This window comes from Rattus norvegicus, chromosome 1 (assembly GCF_036323735.1).
Source record: "Rattus norvegicus strain BN/NHsdMcwi chromosome 1, GRCr8, whole genome shotgun sequence".
Lineage (NCBI taxonomy): Eukaryota > Metazoa > Chordata > Mammalia > Rodentia > Muridae > Rattus > Rattus norvegicus.
Window position 1 is genome coordinate 147,717,002 of NC_086019.1, and position 26,230 is coordinate 147,743,231.

The window sequence follows — 26,230 nt, forward strand, 5'->3', positions numbered from 1 at the left end:
CATAGTGAATGGCAGGTGATAACACATCAATCAGTTCACTAGTTCTAGTCAAGCCAGTTTCCCTCCTAAGCCAAGGAGGGGAGCAAGAGGGCAGTAGAGCTGTGTGGAGACATCTGTTAGTCTATCTACCTATTGCAATGCTTTTTTAGAATGATACTCAGCTAATTCTCTTTATTATGAACATGGGGGAAAGTTGCTCTCCATCCTGGCTACAGAGATTGGTTGAGGGCAAAGCACTGGCTACAAGATGAGCTCATTTCTATCAACCTAAGCACCTCACCTACCTTCAGTCACAGTGATCCGGGCTAAGACTAATATTCTAAGCAGACCAATCGGAGTCCATCACAGACAAAAATTTAATCTTTCCCACCATTCCATCTCTTTTTCTTTGGGCATCTGAGCATGACTCTCACAGCAGCAATGTGTCATAGAAAAACTGGGTCCATAAATCCAAAAAAACAGTGAAAACACAAAACATGGAAGTATGTCTTTCTGGTGCTTGCATCTCAGAGCCAACAAAGCCCTCATCCCCTTTGTGCAAATCCTTAAGTTCAATTTTAGCCTTCTCTATTTTCAGTTAAACAGCCAAGACTAATATGAGGCTCTGTGGCTTTGCTGGTTTGAATGAGAATGCCCTCATAAACTTGCATGCTTAGTCCCCAGTTGATGAACTGCTTGGACGGATTAGGAGGTGTGGCCTTGTTGGCATGAGCATATATGTCTTTGTTGGAGGCGATGTGTCATTTGAGGTGGGCTTTGAGATTTAAAGATTTGAGATGCCAGGTGCAGCGTGATTGCTTGGATGAAAATGGCCACAAATTCAGAGTGGCACTATTGGGAGGATGGCCTTGTTGGAGGAAGTATGTCACTGGAGGTGGCTTTTGAGGTTTCAAATGCTCAAGCCAGGCCCAATGTCATTTTTTCTTCCCTCTGCCTGCTGATTCAGATGCAGAATTCTTAGTTACATCCCCAGCACCATGTCTGATTATATGCTGCCATGCTTCCTGCCATAAACCAGCCCCAATCAGATGTTTTCCTTTATAAGAATTGCCCTGGTCATGGTGTCTCTTCACAGAAACAGAAACCCTAAGATACCCAGTCTCTTTCCATCTCTCTCCATCTCTCTCTGTCTCTCTTTCTGTCTCTGTCTCTTTGTGTGTGTGTGTGTGTGTGTGTCTGTCTGTCTGTCTGTCTGTCTCCTACTCTGTCTCTGCCTCTCCATTCCCTACTCTTTCCCCTTCCCCCTTCTCTCTGCCTGGTGCCTATGGATCAGAATGTAAAGCTCTCAGCTACTATTCTAGCATCATAGTTGCCTGCTTCCTGCCGTAATGATACTGGACTAACTGCCCGAAACTGTAAGCAAGTCCCCAAATAAATGCCTTGTTTTATAGTTACTTAGGTCTTGTTATCTCTTCCCAGCAATAGAACGGGAAATAAGACAGTGACCTTTAACATAAAAAAATTAGAGAAGTAATCACACAGTCTAAAAATGAATCAATATTACACAACAAATGTCTACATACATAATTTTGTGTGACTACGTAATAGATGTAAGAAGTAGCTCACAGGGCTTTGCCAGGGACAACCACTGTTTTAGTTATGTTTAGCTGTCAAGTTGACACAGCTTAGAATCATCTGAAAGAATTTCAGTTGAAGGATTGACCAGATCATATTATCTGTGAGGGATTGCCTTGATTGGTGTCTTAGGGTTTTAGTGCTATGAACAGACACCATGACCAAGGCAATTCATATTAGGACAACATTTAATTGGGGCTGGCTTACAGGTTCAGCGATTCAGTATATTATCAAGACAGGAGCATGGCAGCCTGCAGGCAGGCATGGTGCAGGAGGAGCTGAGAATTCTACATTTTTACCTGAAAGCCACTAACAGGATACTGGCTTCCAGGCAGCTAGGATGAGGGTCTTAAAGCCCACACCCACAGTGATACACCTAGTCTAACAGGGCCACATTTAGTCCATCAGGGCCACACTTTCTAATAGTGCCACTCCCTAGGCCGAGCATATACAAACCATCACAACTGGTTGAGCTCTTCCACATAGATGTGGAAGAGCTCAACCAACTGTGGGCATCCCCATCTCCAGGCAGGTGAACTTGAACTATATGAGAAAGCTAGCTGAGAATGAGCCAGAGAGGTGGGAGGGGAGGAGGTAGGGATTAGGGAGGGGGAGGGAGAGACAGACAGACAGACAGAGAGACTATATGAATGAGCTAGGAGGTGATTTCTGCCTCAAGTTCCTGCTTCTGACTTCCTTCAATGATGGTATCACCTGGAAATTTTAAGATGAAATAAACCCCTTTCTTTCCTAAGCTGATTTTGGTAAGAGTGTTTTATCACAGCTATAGAAACCACAGTAGAACAAGAATGAACAAGGACATTTAGAAGTTAGCCTTAGTGGAAAAAATACCTTACCACTGACATACAAAAAACTGTTGGAGCACAGAAGTAAAGGAAAACAGATTAATTCTCTGAGCTTATTATTGTGACTATGGTACAGTCATATCTTCTGTCTGTCTGTGTCCTAGGCAGGCATTCTCAGTTTTCCCTCCTTGTTCATACCAGTAGGCTTTACTTTTCCCATGAGGAAACTGAAGTCCAGATACAGTCAATAACTCAATACAGATGGTTCCACAGCTAAGGAGTAGGGAGTTGGGCTGTTACCTGTACAGTCCAGTCTCTACGTAAAAGCTGGATGCTCCATGACAGAGGATGAGAGAGCCCACCAGACAGAAGCATATGGGCAGTAAAGGGATAGAAGGTCAGCCATCAGCAGGGGACTGTTGCTAGCCTGTGTCTGTGTCAGGATCAGAGACCTAAACTAGGGAAATCAGGCTTAGGTTTGGCTTGGCAATTCTGTGTGTTTGTTTATTGCTTTTTATTTTTCCTTTGACTTAATAGAGTTGTTTGGATCATTCCAGTCTGTCTCAGCAGTTCCTAGGCAAGTGGGGTCAGGGAAGTGAAACTGTGCATGTCCATTTGGGTGGAGTTAAAGAAAGAGCTGTTCTCTCAAAGCAGGCATAGCTGCAAATGCAACCACACCTTCCTGTTTTGCCTGTGGTGGTCCAGACATTTAGCACTTACATTGGGAGTTAGCTCTCATTCTCAAAACCCAGTACTGTGAGCAACAGACAATCCGATACCCAATCACCTTATGCAAGGTGGTAGGTAGTAAAGAAAGAATCCACGTGAGAAAAAAGCCCCACCTCACAGATGCTAAGAAGTTCGGGCTTGGGCTGCCCCCTGGCTCGTACTCAAGCCTGTCTGCTCATAGCTGGGGCGTCAGTTTATTTGTGGGGATGAGGATAATGCTATAAAAACTCTTAAAAACTAAGCATGCCATCAATGCAATGCCTGCTCCCAGGAGGGAAGGGAGCGTAGCTGGAATTGATCACTGAGGGTTCAAGTTCATGTGAGTTCAGCTCAGCGAGGGGGTGGGTGAAGTGTGTGGTTAACACTCATGCACAGTTAGAAAGCTCCAGCCTTCCGCAGAAATGTTTTCTGTGGCCCAGATGGAGCTGTTGGCTGTACCTGATAGTCTGTTGGCCTGACCTCCTTGCAGGACAGCACTCATTAAGAACCCTGCAAGGGCCAGATTCAGAGATTCGGCTTGGAGACTAACTAAGCTGAGGTCCTAAGAGGAGAGAGCCTCTCCTCCTCTTTGAAGTCCTTGCTCCAGAGGGAGGCTCTTCTCTATCATATCCTCACCAACACACCCAAGCTTATCAACTCTCCAACATTTTCCTATTCTCAACCTACACCAATGGGCTCCCCTGTGAGGATCTTAGAATGCCAGCATCAAGGTACAGACTGACCTTGTACCTGGAGAAGTATCCACCTCTACCATTCGCTTTCTTGGCAGGATTTGGTTCTGTGAAGCTGTGGACCGAAGTACTTGTTTCTTTCCTGGCTATCAGTTGGGGTCACTATGAAGCTATCCACAGATGCTATCAGCAGCGCCTATGTTGACATTGGGGGGAGAGGCTTTCTGCATAGCACTTGTCTCCTTCTGAACCTAGATAAGCAGTGGGTAAGCTGTTGTGGGTACCCGAACTCCTATACAACAGGTTTCTGAGAGCTCTACCCAGAATCACAGCCGCGTCCTGGAGAGGCTGCAGTCACACCTAGACAGCAACTGAATCACAATCCCAATGTGCTCTTGTGGATGTATATTTGTCTGTCTGTTCCCCATTTTCTAAGGAGCTTTTGAAGATTTAAGACTCCAGCCTCCAAGGACAAGTCTCTCTTCTGGTTTTTCCTTCAGCAACTGTGGTTCTAAGCAGCATACGAAAGCTAAGCTCTTGACGTCTCAACAACCTCGAGGCACCCAATAGACCCTCCTAATACCTGGACCATCAAGCAGTAGTTGCAGCTCCTCTAGCCTGGTTTTGTGTGATAACCCAAGCAGAGGAAAGATGGTAGAACCAGAGGATAGCAGGTTCTGTATAGCATGTCTCACTGGCCAGCTCAGAACTGAACTGAACTCAACACAGTTTAATAATCTGCAGTTGCGGATGACTTCCTGACCCAGGGGGAGTTGCTGCGGACTGGTAAGTTCTCCTATACAGCAGGAGATGCTGGACACTCTAGTCAGCAGGAGAGAAAGTGGTGCTGGAATTGTGATGAATTTGGTTATGAATGGACTGACAAACAACCTCATCCTTGGTCTGGAGAGATGGCTCAGTGGTTAAGAGCACTGACTGCTCTTCCAGAGGTCCTGAGTTCAATTCCCAGCAACCACATGGTGGCTCATAACCATCTGTAATGGGATCTGATGCCCTCTTCTGGTCTGTCTGAAGAGAGCGACAGTATGCTCACTTGTAAATATAAAATAAATAAAGTCTTAAAGCAAAAAACCTCATCCAACCAACGGGCTACAAATATCCCACAGGAAAACAGGAAAATCTTTCCTCGGAATAATATTGTCAGAAGAGAGTGCATGGAAGATCACGCACCTGTAGAGGGTAGGTAAGGAGCAAAGATCTGGGATGTTGTCTTTTCCAATAGAAACCTTGAAATGCAGGCTACAGTGCCAGCACCAGGGCACAGTCTGGAAAAGCAAGATATTGTTCCCGTCTAAGTGCGAAATAACTCAGCTGGAGCTGGAGAGGAGCTAGGAGGAAAGTCTGTGTAGAGGCAGCCTGGGTGGAGCGGCCGTCCGAGAGAGTGTAGACAGTGGAGATGGCTGGCAGAGGGTGTCAGGGATGGAGCATCCCTGTTGGAAAGAGCTCTGAAATCCACAGAGGCAGTGCTAGAAGAGAAAGAACCCCAAGGTGTGGGAAAGCTGGGACAGGGCTCTGAGAGTGGACAAAGGAGTCCTGCTGGCTAGAGCTTGGAGATACAGAGGCTGCAGGTGGGCTGGAGTCACTGTAGAACACAAAGGCAGGAAAGGGCTTAGTCTTCTTTGTCAACCTGCCTGGATTGAGAGGCACACCTGTGAGGGTGTTTCCAGAGAACTTTGACTGAGGGAAGACCTACCCTGAGTGTGGACGGCATTCCATGCACCCGCAAGGAAACCAGACTAAGCAAAAATGAAAAAAGGAAGAAGCCATCTAACCAGTTTTCACTCTTTCTGCTCCCTGAATGTGGACCTGGTGAAACCAGCCACTTCCCATTCACACCTTCATGACTTTCTTTTATGACCTACCGTATCTCTCCTTAAACCATGAGCCAGAGAAAATCTTTCTTCCTTTACATTGCTTCTGTCAGGTATTTCCTCACAGGGATGAGAAAATCAGGTAATGTAAGAAGTTAAGCAGGCAGTAGTGGTGCACACCTTTAATTCCAGCATTCGGGAGGCAGAGGCAGGCCGATCTCCAAGTTTGAGGGCAGCCTGGTGGTCTACAGAGTCAGTTTCAGGATGGCCAGAGCTACACACAGCAACACTGTCTTGAGGGAAAAGAAGGTTAAGCTTTCTAGAAGGTTCTACACATACCTCTTCCCCACCCCTCTCTCCCCTCCTTCTTCTCCTGTCCCAGGTATGTGCTTCTTACAGCCAAATTCACACCTTCATACTGTTGGCAATAGTTAGTGAGTGTACCTTGCAAAGGGCAGAGCATAAGATCAAAGTAAAACCCCTGGACTTCCTGGGGAAGTTAACATGATTTGCTCTTTAACATATAAGGATAAGGAATGTTTTAGGAGAGAAACTTTGTAACTTGAGCATTCATATCCTATCTATAAGTAATGCCTGCTGGGGATAAGGGTTGACTGGTAGCCATGGTCCCATCCTCTCAGCAAAGCGATGCACCTTTGCGGTTGACAGGTAGAACTGCAGTCCATATTAGGAGCAGGTTTGTGTAGAACCATGCTGCTCAGCCTTCTCTTGCTGGTCACAGGATATGGTACTGGGGTCTGGCTTAGACTCCAGTCTGTAACAATGGAGTAACAAAAGAAAGAATCTCTGGTGAGCTGATCAGGACTGGCAAACAGCCATTGATGGCCCCTCTCCCACTGACACTCAGAAGGAGCTTTCCTGCCAAGTAGTCTGGTTTGGGTTGTCTGCCCTCTCTCCCTCACCCTCCATCTGGGAAAGGCGCTAATGAGGTGTTAATTAGCAAGGGGGGCAGGCAGTAGATGGCAAAACAGGGCAGTGGCAGTCTGCAAGGAACATCAGAGAGCAATCATCCCATAGGCAAAGAACAGATTAAGACTTGGGGGACATCTCTACCAAGGGCAGAGAGCACCAAGGGAACAGATCATGCCACCTCTACCACTTCAGCAGCTGAGCCCCTCAACTCTCAGAAGAGCCCCATAACTCTTTCCCATGTGTTTGAATTCCAAACATAATGTGGAATTAGAGGGGTGCCTCCTGCTGCAGCCTGCTGCTCTGCTAGTCATTATAAAATCATCACCTCACAGTTCCCCCATGGCTGGCACCTCTTCTGCTATTTAATCTTTAGACAAGAGAACAAATTCCTCATCCTGTTTAGAATATGTTGGAGTGTGATTTAAAGAAATACATTCCTCTTGGGGGATCATGCTACAAAAATGCCAGAAATGTGAGCCTGAGGGTTTTCATTTCAAGGGTAAATGACTGTTCATCCAGGGCTGAAGACAATCAGGCTGATGGACGGCAGGAGGCCAGACTGCTAGGGCATTTGAAAAGGCAACCTCAGGTTTGGACTTTTCTCCTTCATGATTTGCTAATGACATGATTAAAAATATCAAAATACCAGGAAAACCTACACCCATAAAGAAGAGCAGTGGAGGGTAATTAGATCAGACAGACACTGAAGAATTTCTGAAAAAAAAAAAAGTATACCTGGGATGGGATGGATAGAGGAATGAGCTGCACTGTAGTTTGACAAATACGGTTGGCAACCCCTCCATGTTCAGGCATTTCACATCCGCAGAGTCTAGCCATCACAGATCAAAGGTGCTCTAAGAGATCATGGGCACGCTTAAAATTCCTACCATTAACAACACAGCATAGTTACTATTTACAGAGTGTCAGTCTGCTTTTTGTCATTATAACTAATATGCTGGAGTACATCAGCTTATAAGACGATGAAATTGTTTGTGTTCACCAATTGCGTTCTTGCCCTCCACACTGTGTTCTATGGTGAGGCAGCCCATCATAGTGGGAGTGCATGTTGAGGAAACCTGTTCACTTGGTAGCTGTAAAGACTTCCCACCCAGAGTACTCTTTAAGAGGTCTAAAAGTCTCTACCAGCTTCCAATGGTGTAAGCTTTAACATATGCACATCTGACAGACATTTGTGATCCATGTTCATATTGCGTTTACATTGTAACTGGATTTAATAAGCCACCCAGAGGTGATGTAAAGTACAAAGGAGGTTCTGTGCAGACTACAGACCTCATTGTAGGGCATTTGAGCATCCCCACTGTGGTCCCTAACCTGACTGACCTCAGAGGCCCACAGGTGACTGTATGAAGAGACTGCAGGCCAGGGAAAAAAGTAAAGGAGTCTAACAGAGGTGTCCACACTCCAAGAAAAAGATGGAGCTAGGAAGCAGGGGCCTAGTGGGCCAAGGCTCAGGGCAGAGAGGCTGGCTGACCTGCTAAGGTAAGGAGGAAAGCCTCTTTTAGACTGTGTCCAAGGGTAGGGCTCCAGTAAGAGGAGTGGATGAGGAGCATGTATCCTGCAAGTTACCTGGACCAATGTACACATCTGTCTGTTATTGAAGCCCCTAAACACTTGCTCCCAGCGTATAAAATAAAGCCAATCTTGTTAACATTAGAAACTTAGGTTGCATGAAAAGAGGAAGAGGGAAGATTCCATATAGGAGAGAGAGGAAATGATGGGCATGCGTGCATGGAAGTGGAGTCACTCTTCCTCTGAGGCCATCAAATTCCACCAAACAATAGCTCTCAAGTATTGGTGAGCCATAAAGGGCCAGGACCCCTGAGATATTTGGAAAGAGTCAAAGGCCGACTTTCCCAACTTCAGTCATCAAGGATAAGAAGAAGGGAGAGGGCATGAGACAGATGCCACACACATATAACTGATGTGCAAAGGTGGTCAGGGAGAGAGGAGGGGCCTCAACCACGGGGCCGGATCAACAGGGCAGCACGTGCCAAAGAATGCCCTGTTTAAAGCCTGCCCTGAAGGTTAAGAGAAAAATATTTGTGGAGTCACCTTGCACAGCACTTGTAATAGTACATAAATATCAGTTTTTATTCTTAGATTCCAAAAACACATTTCCTTCCCAGTGGCCAGAAGAGCCTTTATCTCTAAAAATGCAAATTAAACCATGCTAACTCCTTCTAGGGGCTGCATCTTGGGCTGTGCGTGAATCTCAAATGCAAAATGGCTCTCTGGGGCCATCACTGACTCACAACACTTCCCTTCTGAGACTTGCTAACCCCACAGGCTGATCTTGTAAATTATGAATCTCTACTCTCTTTATCATTTCCCTGTTCCACATCCCCTAACATAGGAGTGAGGGCCCCTGCTCTTATCTTAGCATCCTCTCCTTTCCCTTGAGCACACAAAGCCTTTTCATCCTGGGCTTACCACGTGACCATTTGTCCATTGCCTCTCTGGGAGTTCTACTGTGGATGATGATCATGCCTAGTCCATTTCCATCAGAGATGCATGATTTGTGGAATAAAAGACACATAGTGGACTGCAAAAACAAGGCCCTCCTCACGCATGAAAAGTGGGTACTAAGCCTCAGGGACTAGACTCATTTATAAGGCAAGGTGTTGATAGCCCTAAGGTGAGCAGAGACCAGAAAGCCCCATTACCTCAGCTTCGGTCTCAGCATACCTGACACTTGCTTTACCATATTATCTTGGGCAAACCACAGCAAGCTTAGGTCCCACTAGCTTTGCCATGGGGCTCTCTTGCTTTGAAGGACCTTTCAGATATTCCACAGAGGCTCCTCTAGGCTTTTTGTCCCAGGAGGACTGGAGTGTCCCTCCCCCACTTGTTCGGGCTCCCATCTGCATTTTCTTCATGAAACCACTTACTTGGCCTGAAGCTTCCCCTCTCAAGCTTGGGGTCAGTGACTGCTTAGGATAGGGTGGCCAAGGACTTTCTTGCTCCAGATAGGGCAAACTATGTGCAGTTTATACTTCTGATCCCCATTCCTGCAGGTCCTATCTCTCTTGAACCTGGTTTCTTTTCTGTCCACCATGACCTTTCCCTGTCTCCCTCAACACTTACCTGTGTTCATACCTGTGTGCAGCTCTGTTTCTAGGGAACTCCACTAAAGATAAAGGACAGGAAAAAGGAAGCTGAGATATGGCAGGAATGGTCTGAGTACCATCCTCACATCAGCACTGAGGGGAAAGTAGAGGCTTAGGAAGAATCCCAACCTTGATCAAGGTCATCCAGCAGAACTGGATCTCTCTTGTAGCCCCTGCCATCAGCTCACTGACGGTCTGCAAGTCTACAGGTGTCCGCTTTCCTAACCAACACAACTCCACGTGCTGTGTGAGACAGTGGCAGATTCATGGGCTACAATACTTTGTGTGCTGAAAACAAACATACTGTTCTGAAGTGGAAATGGCTCTCTCCCAAGGTGGCTGGCTTTATTGCTACCTACATTCAAAGCCATGAGGCCATGTCACAAGCAAGTCACAGAGGGAGACATATAAATGACAGGTGGGATTGGCCTCCACAACCTCACTGTTTACAGCTCTTGTAATTCTCAGTCCTCAGAACATGTGCACTGGGTCAAGGTTAAAGAACGACATTGTAAATAGCTCACTGGGGAGTAATTTATGTCATCACTTGAAGGGGAAAATTGCAAGCCATCCATGCATCTTTCCATTGGATCAATGCCTAAGCACGCAACTGGCAGAGAAGGCTTTTCGTTCGGGTGTAAGCAAAGAATTTACAAAAATAAAGGGAAAACTGGATGCAGATGCTTTCTTCAATTAGCAGTCACTGAAAAGGCAGTGAAGAGGAAAGACAGAGCTTATGCACAAATTTCCATTCAACCGTTTGCCTTGGGTCATGCCACTTCGGGGGAGAGATGTGTGTCATTCCTTGGTGAAGCTGGAGGAAACTATTTTAATTTTCTCGAGCACACTGGGGTTTTGCAATCAAGCTATTTTTAGCTGAAGGCTGTATAAAGTCTAACCATCACGTGAGGTTTTTACCAAGATCTAAATCATAGCACCAGGAAGCAATGATTCAGTGTCTCTCAAAAGGTTCCAAACAACTCGAAATAATTACATCTTCCTGAAAACAATACTATTCCTGGGCTATTTTTTGTCATAGTTTCCTTTTTTAGAAGGGGCGAGGGGTGGTCTGTGGACTCGCTGCTTGGATATCAAGGTTAAGATGAGAGATACTTGGTTAAGAAGTAGAGACTCTGGCAGTGTTTAAAGAGCAGATGCTGTGGATTTTCCACCATGTTATACATCTTTAACATTCTGTTTATGGTGAAGTAAAGTCAAAAGTAGTCTTTTCATCTTTCTGAATTTCTCTGCTAAGTATAGGACAGATTGGACTGTTCTTTATTTGTGGTCTCTTTCCTTTTATTTCTGTTGTTCCCAGAGATTGTATCAGGGTATGGGAATTCTTAGACTCTGGTTCATGCTGGGACCATAGACTTGCTTTTAAAAATACAGATGTTGGGAGTGGAGAGATGGCTAAGAGGTTAAAAAAAAATTGTTGCTCTTGCAGAGGACGACGACTTGAGCTCAAATCGCAGCACTGATGTGGTGGTTCACATCAGTCTATAAATTCCAGTTTCAGGGATCTAAGGCCCTCTTCTGTCCCCATAGGTACAGGTAGGCATGGGTCTAAATCTGCTTCTGCCAATGCAGACAGAGCAAAGTTGCAGATATGATCCAAGACAGAGGGAAGCTGGCCAGGACTCATGCATCAGATGGTGAACTGAGTCAGAACAAAGAAGGGCAAATGAAGACAGACAGACAGAAGCCCAGGCTTAGAACTCAGGCAGCTATGAAAGCATGAACAAGAATACTAAAGAGGTAGGCTTGTTGCTTGGATCTGACAGGATCTGAATTCCAACCCCAGCAGACCTGATCAGTGTAGACAGAAACATACTGCTCTTTATGCCAACCTATGTCAGGTGGTCAGGCTGGGAAGAAATAAAGAGGGATCAACTAAGGAACAGCAAAAGTATTGGGCAGCATGGCTTATTCTATATCCCATTTCCAGCTGAATGGACACGATGCCAAGATGTTGAGGCAAGCTAAGTCACATGCCACCTCCAGGACTGCAAGATTCATTCTTGGGATTTTGGTAGTGTTGACTCATGGAGCAGGATGGTTCATAGTTATAACAGTAACAGCCCTGAATATGCTTATCAACAAGCAACATTGCAGCTGGGTTGATCTATGCAGAGAAGCTAAGTGAGTGCAGGGGACCATCACTAACCACAACACACCAGAGGGAGGGATACATTCTGTGACAGGATTCAACAACAAGAGCTCAGGGACACTGAGAGGAATTTCCAACTCATTTCCAGTTGAAACAATTTACCTGTGAGCACACAGGTCAGCTAAAAGTTGACAAAAGACAGTCCTTTTTGGAACAAAAAGAACTAGAGCCATGGTGTCAACTCCTCTGATTGATTTTTATGACTAAAGGTCTCCTGGATATAACCATTTCCTTCTATCGCCCCCTTTTAAAAACCTGGATTTAATTTGATTTACTACTCCCCCTTCTTTGGAAATAAGGTCTTTTTAGATAATCACACTGGATTAAAGTAGGTGCTAGTCTAACATAACTGGTGTCCTAATAAGAGGGACATTAGACACCAAGTAATGTAGGAGGCACAGGTCAAGAGGCTTAGAACAGATTTCCACCCAGAACCCACAGAAGGAAGCAGTCAACTTCACACTAGTCTTTCAGAGTTCTGACCTCTAGAGCTGTGAGCAAAGAAATTCCTGTTGTTTAAGCGCTCTTAGATGAGGATCACTCATTATAGCAAACAGAGGAAAACATCACCACCCAGCCCCAGCCTACACCATCTCTTTTACCTGAATAACTCCCACACTTGCATGAGTTGAATCCTTCCATCTCCTGAGCTAAGCCACTACACCTTCCTGAGATGAAGCATCTGTATGCTCCTGAGATAAACTCTGCCTTTCTCACACAGCCAATCTGGCTTCCCACTCCCATCCTCCATGCTATGGCCACAGCAAATGTCTCACATACAACAGAGACAAGGGATCTCTTTGGTTGGAAACCCTGAGAATCTAAGATGTAAGGGCTCATGATACTCTGGGAATATGAACTCTCTCCCCTCCATTGGCCCTCTTACCTGGTTCACCCTTGGCTTCCTTAACATATCTTACAAAGCAGTTCTCACCCCATGGCCTCCCCTGACCCATCTAGACAGGTCCAATACCGTGTTACTGGCTTTCACTGTCCTTGAGGATCTTACCCCATGGCCCACCATGCTATGTGTACTAAATATGAATTCTTTTCTAGTGTCTGTTCCCCACAAACTGTAAAATCCACAAGAGTCTGGCTACTTTGATTTAATTTGTTACCGTATCCCTAACACTTAGCATAGTAAAAATAAAGTTCATTAGTACTTGGTGAGCCTTTTCTTGGTGGATGACTGAATGAACTAGGAGAGGGTGAGAAGTCCAGCCTTCCTCCCTGTGCTCTTTCCAAGCCTGTACTGACAAGACACTTTTAGGGGACAAGACAAGAAATAAAACAGGGCAAGCAGGGACATTTGGAAAACTACCATCTATGTTAGCAGTTCAGTGTCATTCTCAATTATTCTGAGATGAATGAAATGTCAGTTTCCAAACAACACAACCATCATGGCTGTCTCACAGATTAACTCTGAAATGGTCTCTATTGGTCCTTGGGAAATACAATGTTATCAGTATCTACAGACGAGGAAGTGGGTCCACCTGAGTTAATTAGTTCTAAAGGTAAAAAAATCAGGGGCTGCAAATGTCACCAGGGCCAGATGATCAAGGGCAGAATTCTCCACCTCCCCTAACTGCCTCCCTGTGTCCCCAGGCCTCTTTTTCATCTCCTCTTTGGTCCCATGCTCGAGTCACACTAGATCGCCTGGGTGGGGGCGGCTTTTGGCAGCATACAAGGAGGGTAGCCCTGCTGGAGACTGTACTGTGTGCAGAAACACTGCTCAGGCTCCCTTGTCTATTGTGACACCACCATAATAATGAACCCAGCAGCTCAGGCTGGAGCTCTGTCCAGATTCATGAAATCAATTTCAAAATAAAATATGAGAGAAAAACACAAACAGTTCCGGGGCATCAGCATGCCATGTATTCATGAAGCAAAACAAGGCAGGTTGTGTAAATATTTAACGAGAAAGAACTGAACCAGCTCCAAAGCAGCATCTGGGATGGAAGGCACTGTGGTTTCCAGTGGGAGGGTCTCTGTGAAAGGCAGGACAACCGCTGCTGCAGTGCTCAGCTCTACCCTGATGTGCACTCACTGGACACCTCTGAAAGCCCAACTGCAAGCACTTTCCCTGCCGACTGTGTGTTTACTACACAGCTGGGCAATTTTCAATGGCTTAACTCAAATAAACACGCTTTCCTAACCATTAAGACATTTCGATTCTCTTTCAAACAACTGAAACTTAATAACAGTGTTAATACTTGAGATAAAATCCAGAATTATTATTTTTTCTTCTGTGTTACCTAATATGGCAAGAAATGGACTGCTGGGTGTGTTTAAGGTTTCAGATTCTGGCATTAGTCCAAAGACTAAGTCAGGGTATTCCAAAGAAAATAAACTATGTATCTGAAAATATGGTTTTCATGAAGTTACCTTCATGACTGACAGTTGGAAATACACCATCCTTTTCCTGAACTGATACCACAGGGTGGACTGCATAGTTCACAGAACTCCTGTGGGACCAATTATCTGCCTTACATTCTTCCCCTAAAGGACCCAAGTGCACGGCTCAGTTCCATACAGTCTGTCTTTGCTCTGTCCTGTGAAGTGTTCCCAAGGCGGCCCAGCTGCCTTGGGTGGGCTTGAGACCGAATGTGACAATTGCTAGCTATTTTCCCAGGACCACTCATCCTGTGTTGTGCACTCTGTCTCTGCCTGGCCTTTGGAGCATCTGGTAGCAGGCCCTCAATGGCGCCATGTTTCACAAAGTTCCTAGGAGATGCAGGTGCTGATGGTTCAGAAGACACTCTTGCCAAATCAGTGGCCTTCCCAGTACAGATAAATGTGAATAGAGATCCAAAGTTAAATAGAAACTTCACAAAGTATTCTATTCCCTGCCCTTCTGATGTAGAACTTAAACTGAGTTCGAAGAGCTCGACACGGTTAAGGATAAAGGTGGACTCAACCTGAAGAATTTGACAAAAAGTGACAAAATGGTGTCACCGAGTTGATAAGTCTCAAAGTTCAATGTGCCTCTCAAGGACTGGCACGTGGGTAGACAGACTGCTGGGTTGTAGTTTCTGATTTAGTGGGTGCAGGGTGAGCTGAGACTCTCATTTCCAGCAGGCTCAAAAATAGTGCTCACATAGCTGATTGAGAACCATGTTGAGAAGCACTACAGACCACGGAAAGGCAATGAGACCTCTGGACTTTCTGCTTCAGTCCCACAACTCTGACACCATCCCCCTCTCCTGTGTGCCTGAGCCTTCAGTGCTACCCTGACCTGCTTGGAATGAGCTGCTGTGCTGGACTGAACGCTGATGGTGCAGGGGTATCTATGCTCAGGACTGCAATGAGGCAGAGGAGGCCAGAAAGTGTAAGGTTCTGATCTCTCCTTTGTCCCTTGGAGTCATCATCTAGTCCAGGTCCCCTCCCCACACCCTGGGTGAGTATATCTGCCAGTACGCTGTGATTGAATTTGGTATGCACTGTGGGTGGCTATTCTCTACAGTGCATTAAAAAGTGCCATAGAAATGTAAGTGGATTAATTATAGGTATTAATATTTCACTGTTAGGGTTGAATGAGAAAATGAAAGTCACAAGCATCTAAAACCCCACAAGTGTCTTCTCTCCCAGACAGGCCAAGAGACTCTCAAGTGTATGTGACATCTTGAAGCTCTCATGGAAAATGCCTGATGAGAGGCTGTGAGCACAGCTGGCTGAAAATGGTTCCCTGGTGGCCGGCTCTCCGAGCAGCTATCTGTGCCCGGACAGGAGGCTGGCCAAATACTGTGATCCAAGATTCAAAGCATCCCTGGACTTCAGCAAAACTCAAAAGGAGATAGGAAAACTTAATCACAGCTGATTGGGGTGAGTGACTCATACAGAGGGGCTTTCCAGATGAAGCCTTAGGGACCAACCTAGCTTGGGTTCTCCCCAGATTATGACAGAGAATCCAGGCTTCAACAGCTGGGAAATGGGGGTTTACTCAAAAGTAGAAGCTGGGAATGCCTATAGACAAGGAACTGGAGAGGATGATCACAGGGTGAGCTGATCCCATGTGACCCGTCTACAGATGCCCAAAACCGGTATTCATGAATTAATAAATAAGTGGTCATTGAAAAATGAAGGAAGGTGCAGGAGTTAGAGAAAGGTTTGAAGGAGCTGAAGGGGTTTGCAACCCCATAAGAACAACAGTATCAACAAGAGACTAAACCCATGAGTACACCCATGGATAGACCCATTGCTCCAGCTGCATATGTAGCATAGGATGGTATTGTGGGGCACCAATGGGGGGAGAAGCCCTTGGTCCTGCCAAGGCTGGACCCCAGTGTAGGGGAATGTCAGGGCGGGGAGGAGGTGGTTGGGGAGGGGGAACACCCTCATAGAAGTAGAAGGAGGAGGGATGGGATAGGGGGCTTATGGATAGGAAACCAGGAAAAAGAATAACATTGAAATGTAAATAAAAAATATACAAAAAAAAAAAGAAAAAGAAAAAGGAAGGGAGGGAGAGAGGAAAGGATGAAGGAAGGTAGGCTAGTAAGTCAGTTTACTCTTTGCTTGCACCCACTTCTACCACTGGGCAGTCTATTTCAAAGTTATTCCCTATACCAGCCTAAAATGTTGACCCAATTATCTGGACGCAGGAGAACCCTGTGGATCCCTGACCACAAAAGGCAATGCAGGGGACATGGCCCAAATGAACTTCCTCTCAAAATGCCCACAGATTAACCTTTCCCACATCCTCTCTCTGGTTGGAGAACAGAAGCCATTCCTTCCAGGGAGGTGCTGGGGTCATTGGCAAAGGGCCTTGTGTTTCTGCTCACCAGGATCAAGGTTTTCTAGAGTTCAGCCACCGGACGACACTGAGGGAATAGGCTCCCTCCTTGTCTCCTGGGTGGTGTCTCTGCTGCCCCTGCTTGCTTTCTGAACCTGGTTTTGGGTATATCCAGTTACAACTAGAGGGCTTGTTGCCACCTGGAAAGCCCAGGGCCTTTCTACACCCTCCCCAGACCTTCTCTACTAAGAGTGATTACTCAGATCACTCAGAGATCTAAAGTCATCATTTCTGCAGCCCCCCTTCCTGCAAGGCATGTCTGTGTCTCCACAACACTTTTTCCTCATCAGGATCACCTGCTGCTTGGCATCCCTCCTTTCTCTGAAGAGTCACTTCAAAATGGTAGGAGGGGGCTAAAACCTGGAGTGGTGACAAGATAGGCCAGTGCTGTCCCTACCATCCCAGGAGGCAGCAATGGCCTTGTGGAGGAAGTAGGTAGTGCGTCCAATAACCTATATCCAGCTACTAGTTTCAGTGTTGATGGCTCTGAGTGCAGTGTGGGTACAAGTACCTTGGATAGAGAGGCTGGCCTTGAGGCCTGGCTCTGAGTGTCCATAGCCCTCAGGATGGGTCAGGGTAGGACAGAGCGGAGGAGTCTAGCAGAGCTAAGAAAGGAAAGCCTGGAACAGTCACAGAGACTTGGCAGAAAGCAATTCTGCAAGTTAGTTGCTGCACAGCCAGAGGCCCCAAGCCCAGAACTACATGTAAATCTGTGATATCGCTTGAGAGCCCCACAAGCAACAAAGGAAAGCTGGGATGGGGAAAAAAAGAATCAGGGTCAGGTCAGTTCCCATTGTTTGATACAGTTGTGCTTCATAAAGCTACTGTGGACACTGGATGAGGAAGTGCTGAACCACTGCTCCTAAGGGTTAGGTTCCTGCAAACCTCCATTCATGTTTTTGTCAAGCAGTCAGTACAGCACATTATTTTATGAGTAGGTCTATTGAAAAATACATTGACATTCAGCATATACTGTCAGTTGGTGAACACAGCACTCAGAGGCATCAACTAGTATAACTATTTGGCTGAATATAAGTTATTGGAGACACCCCTACTGCCTCCATTGCTGCCTTCTGGAACAGAAGTGACAGCATTTTAGCACAGTGCTGGCCTATCATGTTACTGCTCTAGGCTTTAGCCCCTCTTCCCCTCCCACTTTCTAAGTAGTGGATTAGATCCTATTTGGAAACCTTAGATGGGAGGACAAACTGAGTGCTGGAAGGGGCCTTAGGAATCTCTCCTGTGCTGGGAGAAGAACAGAGATAAAAGAAGAAAGGAACTTCTTAAGATCACCAAGAAAAGACCAGAGCAAAGCATAGAGTCTCCCAGTTCCCTTTCTATGGCTATGCCTATTTTCAACATTGCTGTTGCCAGGCTCATGGGGGTGCCATCACTGACTGAATAACATCAGAGGCGAGCATTCATCCACAGAAGGATCAGACCACTGCAATGATCCACACTTCTGTAGTACTTCCAAGACTCTTCCTACCACCCTTGATCACACCTGACTAATTATGGAAAGATTTAACTCAATAAAGAACCCCACTATCTCTTCTAGATACCACACCTTTGTGCAAATGTCACATCTTAGGTCCCTGGGCCAGCAGAGTAGTCTGCACACCTGCTCTGGCTCCCCTCTTTGTTCCTTCTCTCATTGTGCACACCCAGAGCATTCTCTCCCCAGTCTATGTTCAGTGCAGATGGTGCTGCAGGTCCAATGAATGGAATGTTCACTTCCTAGGAGAGAGATTTAGAGGAGAGAGTCTCCCTAAGGGAGGACTTTGGCTGTTCTTAAGACACCTCTATCCCAGCAGGCCGTCCCTCGTTTCCTGACCCTGCATCTGTCACCACAACTCCCCCAAGTGTCCCATATTTACTTATTTCTGACCTCAGATCACATAGGTTCAGAGACAGAAGAATTTGAGATACTTGTCCAATAACCAAAGGCACCAAGTAACCCTTAAGACTTTTTAATGAAAAATCTTATAGTAAACGTGCACTTTGGATGCTCAATAATCAACCTCCAGTCCGTCCTGGGCACCAGTGAGCTTCCTACCTGCAAACATGCATCCCTGCTGCAAGGAGCCTTTTCAAGCCATGTCCTCCAGCTCAACAGTCTTGTGTATATCCTAGGAGAGTCTACTTCACCAGGTGACTCTAAAAGAGAATTCTGGGCTCTCTCACACCCTAAGGATCAGGACCCACATCTCCAATCTCATCTTCTCAAGAGGAGCCAGGCTAGCAAGAGAGCTCAGAGATCTGACTGTCCACAGTTCACTGGGAGAACAAGCCCACGGTGTTAGCACTGACTCCTGTGACTACTGCTCACAGTCCCTCCAAAGCCATTTCTACACAGCCAGATACATGAAGACTTCACACAGAAATGTCCACCAGCCTCTGATGAGCCAGTCAGTAGCACCTTGGCTTGAACCTGCACTGCCCTTGGCCACCACTTCCTCTAACATCTGGGTCTCCTGATGGGTTTGAAGAAGCCACATCCTGCAGCCAAATACAGAGAGTCTGGGGAAAATCAGCTCTTTCCAGAGGAGGTGACTTCAGCTTTTAAACCAACACTTCCTGGCTGACTTCTTTCTCTCTCACAGTTCCCAAGTGCTGAACTGTACATTCCGTGTTTCTTACAATGTCAGCCCAGCAAGGGAGCAACAGTGTCTTCCTGAGTCTGAGCTTGCATTGCTCTTTTACAGGCCTGATGAGATGTTTGAGACACGAGTCCTATGCCCATACTAAATCTCTATCTATAGATTACTAGCACTGAAGGAAACAACTACCGTCTTTCAGAACAGCTCAACACTTGCCAGTTTGGACACCACGAGATTTGATCTGATTCTAAGTATTATGGGAAGAATTGCGACACTCCCTCAATAATTTCATAGGTTGAAGACTAAACTCTCAGAATGACAGAATATGACTGCTTTTGGAGTAGGGCCTATAAAAGAGGTTATTAAGGTAAAACTAGGTCATATGATTGGTATCCTTCGAAAGACTAGGAATGCATACAGAAAAAAGGATTGTGCAGGATTCAGAGAGAAGCATCTGGAAACTAACAAGCGGTCTCTAGGGGAGTACCCCGCTGACACCATGATCTTGGATGAAATGAACTTAATGCTTGATGCAACTTGGCAGGTTGACACCCTAATCCCCAGGGTGATGGGAGTATTAGGTTATGAACATGGAGCCCTTGTGACTTTGAAAGTCCTTCCTACTCTGTGAAGACACAGCTAGAGGCATCTAGGAGCAAGAAAATGGGCACTCACCAGACATATTAATTTCAGCTTGATTTTAGACTTCTTAATCTCTAAAACTATGGGTATAAATATATATAATTTATATGTAATTTTTATATAAATATACAAATGAAGTATATATATATATATATATATATATATAAATTTAATGTGAGGGCACATGCAGCTTTTATTTTCAATTTGTTTGTTTGGGTATGTGAATGTGAGTGCAAAGTCCAGAAAAGGGCATTAGAGCCCCTGGAGCTGGAGTTATAGGCAGTTGTGAGCTGCCCAATGTGAATTCTGGGAACTGAACTCAGGTCCTCTGGATGAGAAGCAAGTAAGTGCTCTTTGCCACCATGTCATCTTTTTAGCCCCGTATCTATACTTAAAAATGCATGGCTCATAGTAGTTTGTTTCAGATTAAGTGGACTAAGAGATTGTATTTCCTGCCTCCAAACTATGAAAGAAAGTCAGTTCCTGCAGCTGGAGTTATCCAGTCTATGAAATGTGTCACAGAGACCTGAGGTGACTATAGTGAACAGTGACTCACTTATTCATTAGGCTTCTGCTGAGTGGCTCTACTACACGCAAACCATCAGAATTTAGCACTGTGCTAGACATAAACAGGAGAACCCCAGCAACACACACTACAGTCAGTATATCACAAATGTGTGTTATACAGATATACGTTTGTTCTGATTTGACTGATATGTTGGGGAAAAATTGGAGATAAATGTAAGTTTTGTGTTTGCTTATTCATGGGAAATAGCAGATGAACACAGAAAACTGAACCTGACTGAACCTAGCCACACAGAGAGCCCTACAACCTACACACCCCAGACAACTACAAAACTATCTAAAGGAATGTCAACTCACCAGGATTATCTACGTGTGGTGTTAAAACTCTCTGGCTGATTTCACATGACTGTCCTGGTAGCATTTCATGAGAACACACAGGTGACAACACTTACTGAGACCCATTTCCTCAACCAAACTTGTCATTTTCCAGGCTAAGAACCATGCTTAATAATACTTATGAATTTCCATTTGTCACCTAAAGCCATGCTGGCATTTTTCGTAAGTTCCTACTTTTAGCTATGGAGTGTTTCACTTCCAACTCACTTTCCCCAATGAATGCTGCAGATCTTATTGCATTTATTTGTAAAGAGAAGTGATTCTGAAGAAAGTGTCTGTTATGTTATGGCAGAATTGACTTACTTAAATGTTTCAGTAAGGAACTGAATGTATTTCAGGTGGTTAAGGCCTGGTCTGTAAGTGATGGATAACAGAGATACATAGAGAACATATGGGTCTCACTAATGTGGCAAGAGCACCTCCTGCTGGTCACATGCACTAATTATAGGTAAAATTCAGAATAAAAGTGACATACTAAAAATTTAAGATACTGTGAATGAAGCCATACACAACTAAATAAAATATATTATCTCACCTTTAGGATATCTTATGATTTCTACTTCCCAATATGTTTACTGGAAGATCATTTTTTTTTGAAACAGGATTTCTCTGTTTAGCCCCGTCTGTCCTGGAACTCACTCTGTAGACGAGGCTGGCCTGCTTCTGCCTCAGAAGTGCTGGTATTAAATGTATACACCACCATCATCACCAACCACCACCACCACCACCACCACCACCACCACCACCACCACCACCAGAAGAACAATTTTTAAGCTCAAATGGCAACACAAAGAAAACTACACTGACCTGTCATGGAGTTTTCTGAAGTACACAGCTGTTCTCTCAGTTTCTCCACGTCATCAGGGTGCACCTGTTCATAGAGTGTGCTCCCAAACCACTCTGACTGTGGCTGGTTCAGGACAGGAGTGACAGAATCAGACACGTAGATTACTCTCCCTGTCTCGGCAGCCACCACAAACAGAAATCCGTCAGCAGCTTCAAGGATGAGATGCTTCAGTTCCTGGGGAGGAAAGACCATGGTCAGCAAGTGATAACAGATCTAGATCAATTATCTTCTCTTAATTAGCACCCTCAACTTTTTGTATGTAGCTGCTCATTGAAGAAGAGATTGTACTGATGAACACTGTTTCACCTGTTGAGCTTAATTTTTTAGAAAAATGAACAAAACTTGCACCATCCCTAAAATATGCTGTCATTTCTTGGAGAGAGTGATCAGGGGTATCTCCAGCATAGAGAGATGAGAGAGCAGATAATGATAATCAGGAGTTGCTGAGTGGCCAGTTTCCTGAGATACTTCTCTCGTGTGCTGAAACTGCAGTCATGACACTGCAGAAGGGCCTGGGACCCTATGCGTAGCAACTCTATGTGTGGCAAGAAAGGTCATAGATAGTAGGAAGGAAGGAGGGTGGAAAGAGACAAGAGAGAAAAAGACCGCAAGAGAGAAAGAGTCTCCCCTTGTGTGGGGATATTGCACTCTTGTTCCTTTTGTTCTAGTAGGTGCCTGCTCAATTCTACATGTCTGTTGGGATTCCAGGACTCTGAAAGCTATTGCCATCACCTCAGCAAAGACAGCACAGAAAGCAGCAGAGAACAATGAAACTAGTCTCATCATTTAACCCCGAGAAGAGGGTGAGGAACTGGCCTCTTCTTACCAGGCTTACCAGAGATATGATGATCAGTAAAAGCACATAAATGTTGTGGATCAATAGATGAGCAGCAGGAAGACCTTCTGTCACCTCAGGGGGCCACGAACGAGGCAACTTTTACACAATGAAATATCCATGCCTAAATGCCACTCAGTGGTAATCTACATCCTTTCTCATAAAGCTAAATAAAATACCTGGACAACTGGCCTGCAGGAGGTGTGAAGCTAACTCTTCCACAAATGCCAGAGCCTCTGCCCACCACTCCAACTTCCTCACACACTGTCCATGCCCCAAGGAACAAAATCATCCTTTGCAGTCAGCAGTAAGAAAGCATTTTCCCCATCTGAGACTCAAATGTTCAAATGCAATCCCCCATGAAATGGTTACCACACAACAGTCAGGGGCACCTGAGAGGAAGCAAAGGCTAGAAACCAGAGCCTCCAAGTCCGAGTGATGTCCTAGTGCCCAGCCCCTAGAAGACCTTCTGGGAGCACAGCCTAGGAACTTTGTGGTTGTGCGCAGACACTGACCGGGGAGCAATTCAAACACATTCAGCCTGGGACACCGGGGTGGATGCAGATGGCACAGACATTTTTTCAACCAAAAAGTTTGCTCTGTGGATTTCCCATGTGATCTTCTGCTTCCTGTGTCTCTCAGATGTGTCTGGCTCTAAGAACATCAGCTTTTTCATTCTCACTTTCAGGAAAAATCTTCCCAACAGGAAGACCCTTGTTAAAAGTGGGGTAAGATGTGTGGGGGAGGAGAGAATTCTGTGTCACTGGAGGAGGCTGTGTGACTTTGTCTATGCATGTATTTTGTACCCAGTTTGCAAAGGTCTAACGGGACAGGGTCACCTTCACTCAGCTCTTCCCACCCTCTCTCCTGAGGTTCATCTGAGAGCACGTTCTTTATTACTGGCCTTTCCTCATTTCTCCAGTGAAACAGTATGGGTTTGGGAGTAAAAAGGACGCCATCCATGCCCTTCCTTTTAGCTTTACAACTCTGGCATATTTGACAGTCTTGGCTTCTGATGTTCAGAAAGTTTGCTTTTGGTGAAATTTTGGAAGGTTAGATGAGCTTCTGATGTGCAGGGCTAAGTAAGGGTTAGTCACATAGTAGGACTCTGTAAATGGTACATGTGACCAAGAGAGAAGCATGCATAAGGCACAGAAATGTGTAGTTGCTTTCTCTCTGCAATCCTCCTATAGTCGCTTAGAGTCCTTTTGTAAGGATTAAACCGATTCACTCATTATTCATTTCATTTATAGTACTTACCCTAGTGTTAGTACTACTTAAATTCCCAGCAGGTCAGGCCTCGCCATTCATCTTCATTATAGAAACGTCCCCAGGCTAAGCAGTGATGCCTGCCTCAACACACTCACAGAGCTGGGGCTAGCACACGTTTCATTTTTATAGAGATGGGAATGAGGGTAGAAGGCCGTACCTGGGCCATAGCTAAGACCAAACATGGTCACCACCTTCTTCCTGAAACCCTCAGCATGAAGGACCAAGTGACCCCCGGGAGGATTTAAAAGGGATAAGAGTAAGGCACCTGACAAAAGACCTGTGAGGACAGAGGGCAATGGTGTTGGTTTATTTTCCTTGTTCTTCTACACCTGCTGTCACAGCATGGACAAATGCTCTTACCGCACAGCTAATGACCCCCAGTGCCTTCTCCACTCCCCCTCTGTACACACTGTGCCTCTCTTAAAAGTCCTTATGCCAAGGTCTCTGTGTTCAGTCTGTGATTCCCTCACAGTTTCTTTACTGAGCACAGCCCCTGGTATGACCCAGTCCCTTCCTCTCAATTTTATTTTAGCCTCACATTCTGTCTTGTTAAACACTCCATTACTCAAGATTCCACACATTGGATACTTGGTACTTTCAAATTAACACCTCTGACAACCATGTAATTTCACCTCTTTCCACCGAATCCATCAGCTCATTTATCTTAGGAAAGCCATGGAAACCAGAAAGTGAAAAAAAGTTTTATGTTTAGTTAGGCGGTTGACTAAAGCTTTAAGTACCAGCCGATGCTCACTGTGATCACCAAGTGAAAGACAAGGATTCAGAAGACAAGCCTCCAGGTTCGTATAAACCCACTTACTAATGATGTCTTGCTATCTCATGCCTTTCTTCTCCCCAGTTAGCATGGGTATAAAAACACGACTTTAGGGAAGCCCAGGAGACCAGTGTCCAGTTCATTCTCTAAGCAACTGGCCCTGGGAAAGTCTCTAAGCTTTGATTCTTCACCTATCACACAGTGACGAAGAGCAGTGGCTTGTCAACTAAAGTAAATGAACAACACAGAAAGATGTGACTTGGACCAGGACCATGAGTGCCTGACAGTGCCGGTTGTCATGGTCCTGTAGACAACACCATCACTGCTGTTGTGACTCTGATGGCATGGCCATCTTGCTCCCCTTACATAAAGATTATGTTGTCACTGCCATCTTCCTGTATCAGCCTGCTCATCCCATTGTGTTTTAAACTACTCCTCACTGAATTTTATGTGCACTAAAAGAGCAGACAATAGACACATCTGCCACTCTTGAAGAGTACTTTGTGCTGAAGAATGGAAGTCAAATTTCTTGCCTTCACCCCTTCCCCAATTCCGTGTTCCTACATAATTTATCTCAGGCTTGTGACCTTAAGGATCTCTCCCATTTCCACAACAGCAGAAGAGAAGTAGCCCTGGGGTACCTGCTCAGTGAGGAAGGAAGGCTTATATGCGCCGTCAGTAGATTTGTTGCCGGTGCCCCTCATGGACTTCATGTGTGAGACCGCCATGCGTAGAATGGTGAGCTTGTCTGGCTTCCTAGCTAGTGCACTGCAGGTGGGAACCATGTCGGAGAGTTCCGTAATATATTGAGTCATCTTGTTCCGCCTGCGCCGCTCAATCTCACTGTGGTTCTCTCTTCCCAGAAAGCAAGAGGTCAGGGGGAGGGAAAAAGAGAAGGATCAGACCAGGGGCCAGTCAGCAGACATTGTAATAAAATAACACAGTTAACATCAGATAGCCAAATTCCTGGGCCTACCTCATAATGGCTTTGGGTAGTTGCAGACTGAAGCCCTGACACATCTATAAGCTCATGTCTATGTGTGGGGAACATGGGCCTCTGTGGCCTCCTTTTCTAAATATGTACCGGCCCTTCCTAAATCATTCACATACCTATGGACTTTTCTGGGACATGCAAAATTAAGACCAGGGAGCATGGAAGGCTATTAACTGAAGCAGGCTTTCCGTATACAGCATGATTTTAAACATGAATGTGTGGATACACATTTACAAATACAGCTCCTGACTACTTATTCATGATATGAAGCACTCACTATAAGATAGTCTCCAGCTTATGCTCCTTTAGTTTTTTGACAGTGGTAATACAGTCAATAAACATTGTGCCTCAAAATACAGAAAGCACCCAATAAAGACAAATACCGATACAACCATGCAACTTTTACCTTCAAAACAGCACTCGATATATCCTATGAATCCTTAACACCCCAGTACAAAGTAGGGAAGTGTTGGATGCCTAGCTAGCCAGATGTGAGTGCTCTAATCTGGCTAAGGACCACCCAAGCCAGGCCGAGATGCTTGGCTGGGGCTGTATGAAATGCCTTTGTTTTTAGCAATACGCTCAGCTGACAATGGGCTTGCAGTACCTAACACATCGCAAGCCTTACTATTCTGTGTCACTAAGGAGACCATTGATGACTCAGATTCACTTTATATAAAGTTGTGAACATGCCTTTCTTCTACAATCAGT

General features: G+C 45.3%; 1 protein-coding gene across 11 annotated transcripts in view; it reads right to left on the reverse strand.

The window, feature by feature from the left end:
- The window catches only part of Arnt2 (aryl hydrocarbon receptor nuclear translocator 2), a 156,633-nt gene that overhangs the window by 71,648 nt on the left and 58,755 nt on the right, over positions 1–26,230 (reverse strand). For 9 of the 11 annotated variants that reach the window (NM_012781.4, XM_063281500.1, XM_063281503.1 and 6 more), the window contains 2 exons: positions 25,167–25,380; positions 21,604–21,817 (listed from right to left, as the gene is read on the reverse strand). In NM_012781.4, coding sequence (NP_036913.3) covers positions 21,604–21,817; positions 25,167–25,380 — 428 coding nt within the window. The remainder of the gene's footprint in view (positions 1–21,603; positions 21,818–25,166; positions 25,381–26,230) is intronic. The other 2 variants (XM_017588812.3, XM_063281511.1) reach the window with 1 other exon arrangement.